Source organism: Rana temporaria, chromosome 2, assembly GCF_905171775.1.
Source record: "Rana temporaria chromosome 2, aRanTem1.1, whole genome shotgun sequence".
NCBI lineage: Eukaryota > Metazoa > Chordata > Amphibia > Anura > Ranidae > Rana > Rana temporaria.
Genome location: NC_053490.1, coordinates 302,244,515 through 302,261,437, shown reverse-complemented (window position 1 = coordinate 302,261,437; position 16,923 = coordinate 302,244,515). Strand labels below are relative to the sequence as shown.

The following is a 16,923-nucleotide window of genomic DNA, read 5'->3' as shown; positions in this document are numbered from 1 at the left end:
CCGCCTGGGACATTAAGCCTGTTATTGAAGGTAAGTTTTGATTACTAAATTCAGTGTATATATGGACATATCTGTTCTGCAGTGGTTACTGGGCTGCTTCCAAACTGATCCACAGGTGCAGCACAGTGCACCTTCAGGTCATAGACTTCTGTTCTTACCTGCGTGTTTGGTGCGCTTTTAGAAAGTGAACCACACCTGCAGGGATATAATATAAGCCTATGGAAAAGTTCAGCTAACCCACAGGAAATCCACAGGAGCACTGCACTCGCGGTGCAGGTAAACTGCAGCACATGAGTGTGAAAGCAGCCTTTGGCCCCTTTCACATGATCGGTCCAACCCAATCGGACCCTCCACTCATCTAAATTGAGCGGTAGATACAAATGGACTTTTTCTGTTTCTGTTTTTCTGCACCCACCTACCTCCAATATGATACACTAAAAAAAAAAAAACAGAAGAGGATTAGTCCCCTTCCATCTGGTTGGATCGGATTGGAGGGCCCATAGAGTAGAGTGGGCTGTGACAATGTCCTGCATATGCAGAGCGGACATGGATCTGTCATCCGTATGCTCCTCTTACTGTGGCCCACGACCAGTTACCAAGTCGTTAAAGTGATCCTCGCGCTTCAAAGACTTGTAAAGGCAGACGCCCCAATAATTTTGACAATATAGTGTATATTGTTATTGCCTCATACTGTAGCTAACAGGCATAAAGAGTGGAGGAATCCTTCTTGATATGGGATAAAACACTTGCAAGGTCTTAGTAGTCCTTTTTTTTATTCACTTGTACGCAGTGGCGGCTGGTGAAGTTTTAGGACGGGGGGCGCAAGACCCCACCCCTCCACGTTTGGTCCCTCCCACTTCCCAAAAGCCACACCTCTTATAGAATCCACCCACTCCGTCCCCTGTATTCCACTTGCTTCCACTCATAGTGTCAGGAGTATAAAGCTCAGCATCACAGCACAGAGTATATAGCCCCAGCATCACAAATCATGGTATATAGCGCAGCCTTACAGATCAGCGCAAACAAACTAAAAAATTACACTGTTAGTAATGAAGGACTTTAAATGAGCATGAGATTATCAGAGACTGCGGACATACTGCACGTGATTACCAAAGACTGCGGACATACTGCACAAGATTACCAGAGACTGCGGACATACTGCACAAGATTACCAGAGACTGCGGACATACTGCACGAGATTACCAAAGACTGCGGACATACTGCACACGATTACCAGAGACTGTAGACATATTGCACGAGATTACCAGAGACTGCGGACATACTGCACGAGATTAACAGAGACTGCAGACATGCTGCACGAGATTACCAGAGACTGCAGACATACTGCACAAGATTACCAGAGACATCGGACATGCTGCACGAGATTACCAGAGACTGCGGACATACTGCATAAAATTACCAGAGACTGCGAACATGCTGCACGAGATTACTAGAGACTGCGCACATACTGCATGAAATTACCAGAGACTGCGGACATGCTGCACAAAATTACCTGTCGCTATTTTCGTCGAACATGAAATAAAAAAAAAAGTTAATAAGCGGGGGGGCCATATTGGATACCCACACTGCACTGCGCCCGGCGCCCAGACACAGTGCACATAAGGACCTTTTTTTTATTTTATTTTTCTTAAAGTGACATGTTTAAATATTTTTTTTTTATTATTATTATTTTTTTACTGACTGAAGGGGGGCAGCGCCCAGGCGCCCATATGGGGACGAGCCGCCACTGCTTGTACGTATTCACTTGTGTCACTGTCATAGTTATAAAGCCATGGTTAATGAATTCACAACTAGAATATCTTTGGAATGATGTTCAGACACAACATTGTAAGAAAAGTCAAAAGTATAACCAAGGAAAAAAGTAATGCTGTTACAGGTAAGTTTTTTTGCAATCGTACTTATGTTTCAATGATTGGTATTAAAGTTTTCAATACAAAAATGCAATAGTACTTAAAGTGGAATTAAAGCCCAAACTTTTATTTTCATTTTGGATAGTGTACAGGAGGGTGTTAAACCCTGTATTTTTTTTTTCTGACATCTGTGTCTTATTGATGGATTTCTCTTCACTTTTAGTCCCATAGCTACAACAGGAAGTAAGAGGAAATCTCTTCAAAGTGAGGAAAAACCCTGGTAATCACCAGGGTCATCAGAACTAGAGTCCTCATTGATAGGTCTGCCCTCTATTTATGTTTTGGTCACCTCTCACAATTTGGGATTTTCTTTGACTCTGCCAAATTTCACTAGGACAAAAAAAAGTGACCTCCCTAATGATGCCACAGACAGCATTAAAGATGTTCTAAACCCTCTCCATCTTACCAAAACTAAAACAAACATTTTTCTATTTCTATATTTTGAAGGAAACCTAATGGGAAAAAAATAGAGGCTTCCATTTGCATCTGTCATGCTAGCCCTCTTCTATAATTTCTTAGTTGCTGGCATGGAACATGAAACTAAGAATGCCTGGCTTTTCTCTGATATCCCTGGTCTGCAAACTTGTTCCTGATCAGTGACCTAGAACGCGCTGAAGCCAGTGGCTTTGCATTAAAGCCAAACAACTAACATTTTCAGAAAAAGGTTAGTGTTACACAGAAACGTGTGCTAGGAAAAATATATGTCAGCTGATATTGTTGTCAGCTGTAGATTATCTTTATATAATGCTGAGCCAATGGCTTCAGTGCTTTATGAGTTACTGACTAGTTCTAAATTCTAAATTCACTTGCTGTATGCTTAACAGGGTCAATGATATGGAAGGACATAGGATTCAGAGATGTTTGGGTTAAAATTCTACCTACAGGAGAATTCTTACAGAGGTAAAAAAAAAAAAAAAATTGGTGACTGGTCTACTTTAACCTCCCAGTACGCCTCTGTTTTTTCTGGTGTCCCAGGAGGATGGATGTATTTTCTCCACTGGGAAAGTTTTAACAATTTTAAGTAACTTTTTCTTTTTGTTCAAGATCATATATTTCTTCAATCAAGACTTCATCTACCTGCTGCTTGAGCTGGTCTCCTATGTAACTATCTACATAGTAGATAATACACACTGTTAGTGTATTCTCAGTAGACATGCAATTCGTTTTGGTCCAAATACTTATTCTGACACATTTTTGGTTAATGAAACAGTAAGGCCTTGTACACACGACCGGATCTATCCGCTGGGATTGATCCGCGGATCAGTTCCAGCGGACAAATCCGGTCGTCTGTACGGCCTAGCGGATATTTATCCGCGGAGATTTCTCGGGCCTAACAATTTGAAGCGGATATAAATTTCTTAGCATGCTAAGAAATCTATCCGCTTGAATCGGGTCCAGCGGATTGATCCGGTGGTCTGTACAGACTCACCAGGTCAATCCGTCCGCTCCCCTCCCTCGCATGCGTCGTAATGATTCGACGCATGCGTGGAAGTACTTACCTTCCAGCGTCGCGCACGTCGCTGCGTCATCGTCGCGGCGACGGCGCGACACGTCACCGCGGATGAATTCCGTGCGGATTTTGATCCGATGGTGAGTACAAGCCATCGGATCCAAATCCGGAGGAGGAATCTCCGCTGGAAACGGTCCGGCGGACCGTTTCCAGCAGAGATCCCCTTGTGTGAACGGGGCCTAAGGAATAGCAACGAATTTTGTTTAAATCCGTTAAAATGTATTTTGTTTATTCATTTTCTAACAAATTCCAACTTGATAAAAATTATTGACCAATTCAAATTCTGTGTGAAGAAATAGCTGGTTGTTAAGCAGCGGGTAGGGAAGCATCCTTAACAACCATGGGCCAGATTCAGAGAGAACTTACGCCGACGTAACTGTTGATACACCGCGTAAGTTCTAGGATGCGCCGTCGTATCTATGCGCCGCATTCACAGTACAAGATACGCCTGAATTCTGGCTCCATCCGACCGACGTAAGTCTCCTACGCCGTCGTATCTTGGGCGCATATTTACGCTGGCCGCAAGGCGCGCTTCCATTGATTTACGCGTCGAATATGTAAATGACCTCGATACGCCGATTCACGAACGTACTAGCGCCCGTCGCAGTAATCTACGCGGTTTACGTAAGGCGGACGTTCGGCGTAAGTTTACCCCTCATGAAGCAGGGGTAAGTCATGTTAAGTTATGGACGTCGGAAACGTCGGAACAGCCGTCATATTTTACGTTGTTTACGTAATTCGTACGTGAATGGGGCTGGGCGTAGGTTACGTTTACGTTGTACGCATTGAGCCGTCGTATCTTAGGGAGTATATGCGACATGATTCTGAGCATGCGTGCGCATGCGCCGTTCGTACGGCCATGCATTTACATGGGGTCACAGCTAATTTCATCACATCATGCCCACTACCTGTCTACCTTGAATTAGGCGGGCTTACGCCGGCCCATTTACATTACGCCGGCGCAACTATGAGAGCGAGTGCTTTGTGAATACTTAGCTTGCCTCTCAATGTTACGTCGGTGTAGCGCATATGAGATGCGCTACGCCGGCACAAAGATACGAAAATGTACCTGAATCTGGCCCCAAGAGTCATTATCTGTCAACGGGCTTCCCCACTGATAGATGAATATAAAGATAAAGAATGCCGGCATTGCCCGGCAATATAATTTTTATTTTTAAATGGCATAGGGTCCCGCCCACAGTCCATACCAGGCCCTTTCCGGTCTGGTATGGATTCTAAGGGGAACCCCAGAACCAAATAAAAAAAACTGGCGTGGGGCCCCCCAAAATCCATACCAGACCCTTATCTGAACAAGCAGCCTGGCAGAGCGAGCGACCCCCCCTGAACCATACCAGGCCACATGCCCTCAACATTGGGGGGTGGGTGCTTTGGGGCAGGGGGCCTTCTCCCCTTGTTGATGGGGACAAGGGCCTCTTCCCAACAACCCTGGCCTGTGGTTTATCAAGGGGGCCCCCAGATCCCAGCCCCCCCCTATGTGCATGGGTATTGGGTACATCGTACCCGTACCCATTCACCAAAAAAGTGTCAAAAAAGTGAAAACCACAGGAAACTGTTTTTGACAAGTCCTTTTTAAAAAAGAAGAAAAAATTGTGCCGATACATTTCAACCTGATCAGACTCTTGACAGATGCTCAGTGGGCTCTTCCAGATCAACCAGATTAGTCTCTGGGTTTGATTTACTGTTCTGCTTCACAATTTTTGGTGTTAATGGCATGGCTGTTAAAGCCCAGATCTTAAGGGACAGCAGCATCTGTGAATCAGAGATTCCCACAATATTAAAATTTTGAGATTTCACTTCTCAGAAAATGTACCTTACCATCCGAAGGCAAATTTTTCTCAGTGTGAAGAAAGAAACTTTCATCTCAAAATATACTCCATAGGTCAAATTCTGACCTTTTTACAATCAGGTCTGAATATCCATTGGCTCTAGTATAAAGGGTCAGATCTCAGCACTTGCAATCTTGTTCCATAGACTGTTACCTGCTTATTCTTTGATTAGGACCTTCATATAGGTGTTTCTTATGTAGCTCCCCATCCTTTTTGCCCATCTGTGTCTCTATGGGATTTTAATTGAACTCTCCTCTCACAAAAACCTGACTTTGAAACTATCAGGGATATTCCCCTTTCAGTGCTCGCCCACAAGGTTGTGTTCTTTGTTGCCACAACCTCTGCAAGATGTGTGTCTAGACTGGTGGCTTGGTCCCATAAAGAACCTTTTTCTAGTCTTATGCCTCGTACACATGATCGGTTTTCCCGGCGGTCAAAAGTCCGCCGGGAAAACCGAGAGAAAAACCGAGAACCTGCTTGGTAGCTTTTCCCGCATACACACGGCCGGTTTTCCTGACAGGAAAACTGTCATGACAGCTTTGGTCGGAAAAACTGGCCGTGTGTATAGGAAAACTGCAGAGAATCGCGGCGGGAAAAAAGGGAATAAGTTCTCATTTTTTTGCTTGCAGTTTTCCTGTTGGGAAAACTGCTATGGTGCATACACACGGACGGTTTTCCCGACCAAATGCAAACATGGCAGTTTTCCCATCGGGAAAAACGATCATGTGTACAACACAAGGTGGTATTAAAGCAAAGAGCCTTCCTCCCAATGTGGTTTGGTTTCAGCCTTTAACCTTAATATTGTGCTCCCATTCCTCTGTTCCCTAGTACATCAGATAACAATTTTCCTTTATTATCTGTATGTAGTTTGGACAGTGTGTGGACTTACCTTGCAGCCACTGCCTACACGAGGAAAAAAAGGTTTTTGTAATTACCCAAAAATTTCATAAAATCCCCTTTGCTCTGGTTCTTTTAGGAACACTGGTCCCATCCCTTTTTGTATATGGTCTTTCACTTGACACTGCTTTGTTACATAACTGAGGCATGCTGAGAATGGGAGGAGTTATGCAGGCTGGTCACTTTCTTTTTTTTTGTCAGTATCCAAATCTTTCCTTACAGTAGATTGCAGTATAACCCAAATGTCTTTGAATCATGTGTCCTCCAATGAACTTGGGGGGAAAGAAAAGGATTTATTGGTAAGTACAAACATTCTGTTTTTCTTTGTACATCTTTCCCTTAAAAGTAATCCTTATTGATCATATCCTCTGCTTATTACATGGATATTGCCCATAACATAGTTTACAATATGTGCTATCCTTATATTACTGTATTAAAAAAAAAAACAACAGCAATGGCATGAACTGTTATGTTGCTGGGGCTGATTGTTATTGCTTTTGATTATAAATGCATTCTTGAGAAGGGTGTTAACCAAGGGTGTTTTACCAAGCCGCATTAGCTCCTGTCTATTCATTTTCCCTACACAGGCACTATTTGGTTACAATCTGAAAATACAGTATTTGCAACTATTACTAAGGCTGCATTTACACCTGAGCAATGCGGGAGGGTCAAGTTTTTTAAGGGGTTTTTTTTGTGCATTTTTGGCATGACGCTGGATTGGGCTGCCCTACCCTCGAGAAACACACCAAAGTAGCTTCTGTACCCTTTTTTTTTTTTGCCAATTTTGGCACACTTTTGAATAGCACGTTTTTGGTAATCTTTTCACGTAGCAAAATGCCTATTACTTTAGTTTGTTTGGGGTAACATTAAAATGAATGGCATCCAAATGTGTGTTGCAAGTTTTGAGCATTTTTAGCCTTATGTAAACACAAACAGAAACAAGCAATTCCACCTGTGTTTCCAATACACACAGATGTGAACAGGGTGGAGGGATCAAAAACAAAATTAGTATGAAACATTTCAGCAGCACCCTAAAAAGTCATTCTACAAATGTGGGTACTCACAAGCCCCTTCCATGGGGGTGTTTAAAGGAAAAAAACTACATTGTACAGTTTTGAGATGGTGTAGATGCATTGGTGGTCAAAAAGATGGTATAGATGCATTGGTGGGAAGAATGCCACCCATACAGATAGGTAAAATAATCCTTGATATCAGTGGTTACTTATCTTAGAGGCTAACAATCCCCCTAGTCACCATATAACAGATATATTTTGTACCTGTCAATTTTGTGTCACAGTGGCAGTTAATAAAAACCCTACTGTTTTTTTTTTTAAAGCTTCTTAAACCAATAACTAAGCTAACTTATCTATGTGCCTGCGTACTTAAATAAATGCAGTTAAAGTTTGATAACGTTAACATGCTGTTATTTTATTTTGCTGCAGCCTTCAGTTACCGCAAAGCCCCACCACCCATCCCACCAAGGCTCCTTTCCAAGCCTCTCATCTCGGTTACAGCCCAAAGTAGCACAGAATCAACACATGAAACCTTTCTGCACAATGAGCCAACACGATTACCTTGGTCCAAAGATGGCAAGGTCCATTGCAATTCTAGTGAAAGTCTAGAGGGAACTAAGGCCAGAAATTTGTCTTTGGACTTGGCTACTGTCCAACAGCGAACTTCACCCAAACCTTCCACTGTGATTAGCAAAGCCCTACCACTGGTGAAGAGGGAGGAGCTTAAGAGTGCCGCGAGGCAGAGAAAATGGCGTCCATCCATTGGTGTACAGGTATGAATTTAAGATTCTCTCCTTTCATTTTAGTAATGTATCTTTGTGGAAAAAAATAATTCATTAATGTTTGTAATTTATTTTTTATTACCAGGGTTTGCTTAAAGTGTTTATGTGATTTTTTTTCCTATTCTAGTTCTGTCTGTTATATAACAGTAAGCTCTGCAGTAGATGTCATTTATGAAAAAAATTGCTGTATAATTAATAAATATTTAATAATATTTCAAAGCGTAATTTGACACTCAGATGATTTTCCGCTGGTCTCCTCGATGTGATAGCTGCAGGGGAAGGTGCTGGGAAACCCCCACAGATGTCATTGGAGACGACAAGAGGAGAGATAGAGACCTGCGGGCAGTCACGTGGAATAAGCTATTGTACAGCATATTTTTATAAATGACCTCCACTACAGAGCTTACTATTATATAACAGAGTGAACTTTAGAAGGAAAACACTGTTCTTTTTAAAGCAGGAGGGAAGAATCGGGGATCTGACAAGCAGGGAGGGAGGGGGAGGAGGACACAGACACAGGAGAGCAGGGCTGCGGATGACAGAGGCACGTAAACTGACCACAGTGTCAGGGCTCGGCAGCCATGATACACTGTGGTCAGTTTTTCATAGAGAAGGGTAGAAACTGTCAGGATCAGCCAGTTATTTTTAGTTGTTTCCAGGGGCCAAATGACACAGCACACGCTGTATACCATGCTATAAAGGAGCAGGATCCCATTTTTTTTCTTGGGTTAACAAATGCTTTAAGCCAAATACAAGAAAATCCGTTTTTTAAAATATGTAAAAAAAAATAAAAAATACCAAATTATTCCTGAAGTGTGCTTATAGATTGCTTATCTGTTGTACTATGTAATGTACATACAGGTGAAACTCGAAAAATTTGAATATCGTGCAAAAGTTCATTTATTTCACTAATGCAACTTAAAAGCTGAAACTAATATATGAGATTCATTACATGCAAAGCAAGATAGTTCAAGCCGTGATTTGTCATAATTGTGATGATTATGGCTTACAGCTCATGAAAACCCCAAATCCACAATCTCAGAAAATTAGAATATTACATGCAATCAATAAAACAAGGATTGTACATAGAACAATATCAGACCTCTGAAAAGTATAAGCATGCATATGTACTCAGTACTTGGTTTGGGCCCCTTTTGCAGCAATTACTGCCTCAATACGGCATGGCATGGAAGCTATCATCCTGTGGCACTGCTGAGGTGTTATGGAAGACCAGGATGCTTCAATAGCGGCCTTCAGCTCTTCTGCATAGTTTGGTCTCATGTCTCTCATCTTTCTCTTGGCAATGCCCCATAGATTCTCTATGGGGTTCAGGTCAGGCGAGTTTGCCGGCCAATCAAGTACAGTAATCCCATGGTCATTGAACCATGTTTTGGTGCTTTTGGCAGTGTGGGCAAGTGCCAAGTCCTGCTGGAAAATTAAGTCAGCATCCCCATAGAGCTCGTCTGTGGAAGCAAGCATGAAGTGCTCCAAAATCTCCTGGTAGACGGCTGCGGTGACCCTGGACTTAACCACTTAAGGACCGCCTCCTGCACATATACATCGGCAGAATGGCATGGCTGGGCACATGTACGTACAGGTACGTCCTGTACTAGTACCCAGCCATGGGTCACGGGCCCGCGCCCGCGGCACGCTCCCGCGACCCGGTCCAAAGCTCCGTGACCAGGACTGCGGGACCCGCGGACCCGATAGCCGCTGGAGTCCCGCGATCGGTCTCCGGAGCTGAAGAACGGGGAGAGCAGTGTGTAAACACGGCTTCCCCGTTTTTCACTGTGGTGGCAGCATCGATCGTGTCATCCCTTTTATAGGGGGACACAATCGATGACGTCACACCTACAGCCACACCCCCTACAGTTGTAAACACACTTCAGGTCACACATAACCCCATCAGCGCCCCCTGTGTTTAACTCCCAAACTGCAATTGTAATTTTCACAATAAACAATGCATTTTAAATGGTCCCAAAAATGTGTCAAAATTGTCCGAAGTGTCCGCCATAATGTCACAGTCACGAAAAAAATCGCTGATCGCCGCCATTAGTAGTGAAAAGAAAATAATTAATAAAAATGCAATAAAACTATCCCCTATTTTGTAAATGCTATAAATTTTGCGCAAACCAACCGTTAAACGCTTATTGCGATTTTTTTTACCAAAAATAGGTAGAAGAATACGTATCGGCCTAATTTTTTTTTCAAAATTGTCGCTATATTTTTGTTTATAGCACAAAAACTAAAAACCGCAGAGGTGATCAAATAACACCAAAAGAAAGCTCTATTTGTGAGAAAAAAAAGAACACCAATATTGTTTGGGAGCCACGTCACGCGACCGCGCAATTGTCAGTTAAAGCGACGCAGTGCCGAATCGCAAAAAGGGGCAAGGTCCTTTAGCTGCATTTTGGTCTGGGTCTTAAGTGGTTAATGAAGCACAGTGGACCAACACCAGCAGATGCCATGACTCCCTAAATCAACACAGACTGTGGAAACTTGACACTGGACTTCAATCATCTTGCAGTGTGTGCCTTTCCATTGTTCCTCCATACTATGGGTCCTTGGTTTCCAAATGAGTTGCAAAAGTTGCTCTCACCAGAAAAGAGGACTTTGGACCACTGAGCAACAGATTAGGTCTGTTTTTCTTTAGCCCAGATAAGACATTTCTGACGTTGTTTGTTAGTCAGGACTGGCTTGACAAGGGGAATACGACATTTGAAACCTATGTCCATGATCCGTCTGTGTGTGGTGGCTCTTGACTCCAGCCTCAGTCCACTCCTTGTGAAAGTCCCCAACACTTTTGAATGGCTCTTTCCTGACAATCCTCTCCAGGCTGCGGTCATCCCTGCTGCTTGTGCACCTTTTTCTTCCACACTTTTCCCTTCCACATAACTTTCTATTAATGTGCTTTGATACAGCACTTTGGGAACAACCAACTTCTTTTGCAATTACCTTTAGAGGCTTTCCCTCCTTATGGAGGGTGTCAATGATGGTTTTCTGCACAACTGTCAGGTCAGCAGTCTTTTTCATGATTGTGATTCCTACTGAACCAGACTGAGAGACCATTTAAAGGCTCAGGAACCCTTTGCAGGTGTTATGGCTTAATTAGCTGATTAGAGTGGGACACTTTGGGCCAGATTCACAAAAGAGATACGACGGCGTATCTCCTGATACGCCGTCGTATCTCCTGATACGCCGTCGTATCTCTGAGATCCGTCCGTCGTAACTATGCGCCTGATTCATAGAATCAGGTTAGGCATAGATCTCACAAAGATCCGACAGGTGTAATTGACTTACACCGTCGGATCTTAGGCTGCAATTCTAGGCCGGCCGCTAGGTGGCGATTCCATTGCGGTCGACGTAGAATATGCAAATGACTAGTTACGCCGATTCGCGAACGCACGCTTTGCCCGTCGCTGTAAATTTACGTTGTTTCCGTAGAGATACGCAGTGTAAAACTAAAGCTACCCTCTAGGTGGTCTAGCCAATGTTAAGTATGGCCGTCGTTCCCGCGTCGAAATTTGAAATTTCACGTCGTTTGCGTAAGTCGTCCGTGAATGGTGCTGGATGCCATTTACGTTAACGTCGAAACCAATGACGTCCTTGCAACGTCATTTAGCGCAATGCACGTCGGGTAATTTTAGGGACGGAGCATGCGCAGTACGTTCGGCGCGGGAACGCGCCTAATTTAAATGGTCCCCGCCCCATTTGAATTAGGCAAGCTTGCGCCGGGCGGATTTACGCTACGCCGCCGCAAGTTTACAGGCAAGTGCTTTGTGAATCAAGCACTTACGCTGTAAACTTGCGGTGGTGTAACGTAAATGAGATACGTTACGCCGCCGCAGCGTAGCCCAATTCTATGTGAATCTGGCCCTATGAGCCTAGAATTTTGCACCTTTTCACAATATTCAAATTTTCTAAAATTGTGGATTTGGGGTTTTCATGAGCTGTACAGGCTGATAGCTTCCATGCCACGCCGTATCAAGGCAGTAATTGCTGCAAAAGGGGCCCAAACCAAGTACTGAGTACATATGCATGCTTATACTTTTCAGAGGTCCGATATTGTTCTATGTACAATCCTTGTTTTATTGATTGCATGTAATATTCTAATTTTCTGAGATTGTGGATTTGGGGTTTTCATGAGCTGTAAGCCATAATCATCACAATTATGACAAATCAGGACTTGAGCTATCTTGCTTTGCATGTACTGGCCCAGATTCAGGTAGAATTGCGCGATATTTGTGGGGGAGCAGGGCAACGATTTTGCCCTGCGCCCCCGCAAATATTTTGCGCTGCCCTCGATTCACGGAGCAGTAGCTCCGTGAATTGCGAGGGCGTGCCGGCAAATTTGCCCGGCGTAAGCGCGCGCAAGTTAAATGATCCCGCCGGGGGCGGGAATCTTTTAAATTAGGCGCGCTCCCGCGCCGAGCGTACAGCGCATGCTCCGTCGGGAAACTTTCCCGACGTGCATTGCTGCAAATGACATCTCAAGGACGTCATTTGCTTCAAAGTGAACGTGAATGGCGTCCAGCGCCATTCACGAAGCACTTACGCAAACGACGTGAAATTCAAATTTCACGTCGCGGGAGCGGCGGCTATACTTTAGCATTGGCTGCCCCTACTATTAGAAGGGGCAGCCTTGCGCTAAAGTTGCCGTACGGAAACTCCGTACCTGGCTTGCGCGGGGCCCGCGCAAGTTTGTGAATCAGTTGGTAGTATGCAATTTGCATACTACACGCTGATCACAATGGGAGTGCCCCCTAGCAGCAAGCACAAGAATGCAGCCTAAAATCTGCGCGGCATAATTGCCTTATGCCGCGCAGATTTTATGCTGCAGTCGGTGTAACGAGGTTCCTGAATCAGGAGCACTCATTACACCGGAGCAAGTAAGCAATTTTGCCGTGTAACTTATGGTTACACGGGCGCAATTGCTTCTTCAATCTGGGCCAATGAGTCTATCTCATATATTAGTTACACCTTTTAAGTTGCATTAGTGAAATAAATTAACTTTTCCACGATATTCAAATTTTTTGAGCTTCACCTGTATATGACTGCTGCTTGGAATATCCACGAGTACAATTCCTATACCATGCAGGAAACCACCAAGCTACTCATTCAATCCCTTGTCATCTCTCGCCTTGACTATTGCAACTCCCTTCTCATAAGCCTACCTCTCCAAAGGATATACCTTCTTCAGTCTATCATAAATACTGCTGCCAAACTCATCTACCTTTCCAAATGCTCATTGTTTGCCACCCCTCTCTGCCAATCCCTTCACTGACTTCCGATTGCCAAGTGAATTAAATTTAAAATACTCACAACATACAAAGCTATCTACAACTCTGCCTCGAGCTACATCATCAATCTTGTTTTCAAATATCACCCAAACTGTCTTCTCTGAACCTTCCAAGACCTTATGTTCTCTAGCTCTATAGTCTCTTTCCCCCATGCTCATTTCCAGGACTTCTCCAGAGCCTCTTGCATCCTTTGTAACTCTCTACCTTAATCTTTCTGGCTATCTCCTACTCTGGCCACCTTAAGGCAATCCCTGAAAACTCATTGCTTTAGGGAAACCTATCATACCTCCATCCAACAACTGAACTTTTAACTCTTCCATCAGTTATGAGCAGGGCCCTCTTAACCCTCTCCTTTGATTGTATTGTAACTGTACTGTCTCCCTCTTGGATTGTAAACTGTAGGCACTATATAAATTATGTATTATAATAATAAGAATGATCATTATTATATGGGAAAATGAATTAGCTTTCCTAAGAAAGTGGTGTTTTTTTAAACTCTGGGACATATTTATACAGCAGTGAATGTGACATTTACCAAGTATTCTCTGCAGGTGAATTAATCACAGTCATTTAAAATACATGCACCAGGAAGATATACCTACAGTGAATGTTTGATGACTGCAACATTTATGGCTTGTAAATAAACACTTTTAATGGCAGATTTGCATTAATGCTCCCTTCATATAATTTGTAGGTGATTTATTCCCTTTAAAATTTCTTGGCACCAGAAATTGAGAAAGGAAGATACCATCTGTTTATGTCACGAGATGCCCAATTACTGAGCCAATGACAGTGACTTCAATGACATTTTATAAAAGATGTTTTTCTTATGTACATGGCAATAAAGAAAACTACGTTATCTTTTTTTGAGAAATAAAACCATTTTTTTTCATAAAACATGCTTCTGGGGACTCCTGTAACTAGATATGAGAGTGTTGACTTAGCCAGTCAACCTATCCATAAAGTGTGCACCTCACACTTCCTAATATGACTTAGGCCCCGTACACACGACCAGTTTCCTCGGCAGAATTCAGCTTCCGACCGAGTTTCTGGCTGAATTCTGCCGAGGAAACTGGTCGTGTGTACACTTTCGGCCGAGGAAGCCGACGAGGAGCTTGACGAGGAAATAGAGAACATGTTCTCTATTTCCTCGTTGTTCTATGGGAGCTCTCGGCCCGCCGAGGTCCTCGGCGGCTTCAGGGCTGAACTGGCCGAGGAACTCGACGTGTTTGGCACGTCGAGTTCCTCGGCCGTGTGTACGGGGCCTTATAGAGAGAAGAGTCTTTTAATTGTGGGGTATGTGTTACAGTTGTGATTGGCAGCTGCAAGTTGAGGGTTACTTATAAATGTGGTCCGGTCAGTAAAACTTTCTTCCATCAGGGGTCCGAGTCTCATATTTCCACCCCTCTACAATACATCCCCCTTTTACATTACATCACTCCTTTTACAACACAGCACCCCCTTTACATCACAGCACTCCCCTTTACAATATAGTCCCCCTTTACATCACAGCACCCCTTTATAGCCCCCCTTTGCATCACAGCACGCCCCTTTAAATTACAGCACTCCCTTTACAATACAGCCCCCTTTATAACACAGCACCCCCTCCTTTGCATCACAGCACCCCCCCTTTTGCATCACAGCACCCCCCTTTACATTACAGCACCCCCTTTACAATACAGCCCCACTTTACATAACACTGTCCCCTATCCTTCAGTCCCCATTAACATCACAGCCCTCCTTCCTTTACATCAGTATTATCAGCCCCACCTCACATCACAGCCTTCCTCTTTATGTCTCAGTTCCCATTACATAACAGCCCTCACCTTATATCACAGCCCCCCTTTCTTATACCTCAGTCCCCTTAACAGTCCTTAATTTCCTTCCATATCAGTCTCCTTCACAGCCCCCCCATCCTTGCACCCCAGTCCCTTCACAGCCACCCCTTTCTTGTATACAGTCCCTTCACAGCCCCTCTCCTTTCTTATTTTCCAGTTACTTCACAGCCCCCTTCTTGTTTTCCAGTTCCTTTCACCCCCCCCTTACATCCCCCAGTCTCCTTTACCAAAAGCCCCATCCCTTACATTCCATTTGCCCCTTCCAATCAAAGCCTCTCTTACATTTCCATTCTTACCTTGCACTGTGATTGGTGGACGTGGGCGTGTCTGGATGGGGCCAGGACTGCCCAGTTTTTCCTGTTTGTGGATGGGTGATTGGTTGTTGGAACCGCCTTGTGTCCTGCAGGCATCTTGTGAGCTTGGGGGGTGAGTGATCCCGCCTTCCACCACCCCTGACAAAATTCTGTGCAACATGGTTTCAAGCTTATCAGACATGATGCCCAGAGAGCTGACCCACATAATCAACAAAAGAGTTAAAGAATTTATTTTGTAACAAAGAATTTGTGCTTTCTCATTACAATCAATCTGCCAAAATATGCACCAAAAATTATCCCCTCTCCTTTCCTATTGGAAAAAACTTTATAATCAACAAGTGTTGGATACTGAACAGATTTACAGTTGTGCTCATAAGTTTACCTACCCTGGCAGAATTTATGATTTCTTGGCCATTTTTCAGATAATATAAATAACACAAAAACTTTTATCTCATTATTTTTAAATCATAATGACAACAGAAACTAGACAAATGGCCTTGATAAAAAGTTTACATACCCCAGTTCTTAATACCGTGTATTTCCCTCTTTAACATCAATGACAGCTTGAAGTCTTTTGTGGTATTTGTGGATGAGGCTCTTTATCTTCTCAGATGGCAAAGCTGCCCATTCCTCTTCGCAAAAAGCCTCCAGTTCCTGTAAATTCTTGGGATGTCTTGCATGAACTGCACATTTGAGATCTCCCCAGAGTGGCTTAATGATATTGAGGTCAGTAGCCAATGACAGGTCGACCTGGCTTTGTGTTTTGGATCATTGTCATGTTGGAATATCCAAGTACGTCTCATGCGCAGCTTGCTGGCTGATGAATGAAAATGTTCCGGCTGCAATTTTTAATAACATACTGCATTTATCTTGTCATCAATTTTGATAAAATTTCCTGTGCCTTTGTAGCTCACACATCCTCAAAACATCAGCGATCCACCTCCATGTTTCACAGTAGGAAAAATGTGCCTTTCATCATAAGTCTTGCTGACTCCTCTCCAAATGTAGCATTTATGGTTGTGGCCAGAAAGCTCAATTTTGGTCTCATCACTCTAAATTACTTTGTGCCAGAAGACTTGAGGCTTGTCTCTGTGCAGTTTTGCATATTGTATGCGGTATACTTTGTGGCATTTGCATAGTAATGGCTTTTTTTTTTGGCGACTCGACCATGCAGCCCATCTTTCTTCAAGTGCCTCCTTATTGTGCATCATGACACAGCCACACCACATGTTTTCAGAGAGTCCTGTATTTCATCTGAAGTTATCTGTGGGTTTTTCTTTGCTCAAACAATTGTTTTGGCAGTGTTGGCTGAAATTTTAGTTGGTCTACCTGACCGTGGTTTGGTTTCAACAGAACCCCTCATTTTCCAATTCTTGATTAGAGTTTGAAAACTACTGATTGGCATTCCCATTCCTTAGAAATCTTTTGATATCCCTTTCCTGTTTTATACAGTTCAACTACCTTTTCCCTCAGATCCCTTTGATGATTCTT

The 16,923-nt window shown here is 43.5% G+C and overlaps 1 protein-coding gene across 6 annotated transcripts in view; it reads left to right on the top strand.

The window, feature by feature from the left end:
• Positions 1-16,923, top strand: part of DLGAP3 (DLG associated protein 3) — a 626,246-nt gene that overhangs the window by 508,819 nt on the left and 100,504 nt on the right. For all 6 annotated transcript variants that reach the window (XM_040337299.1, XM_040337293.1, XM_040337294.1 and 3 more), the window contains one exon: positions 7,628-7,971. In XM_040337299.1, coding sequence (XP_040193233.1) covers positions 7,628-7,971 — 344 coding nt within the window. The remainder of the gene's footprint in view (positions 1-7,627; positions 7,972-16,923) is intronic.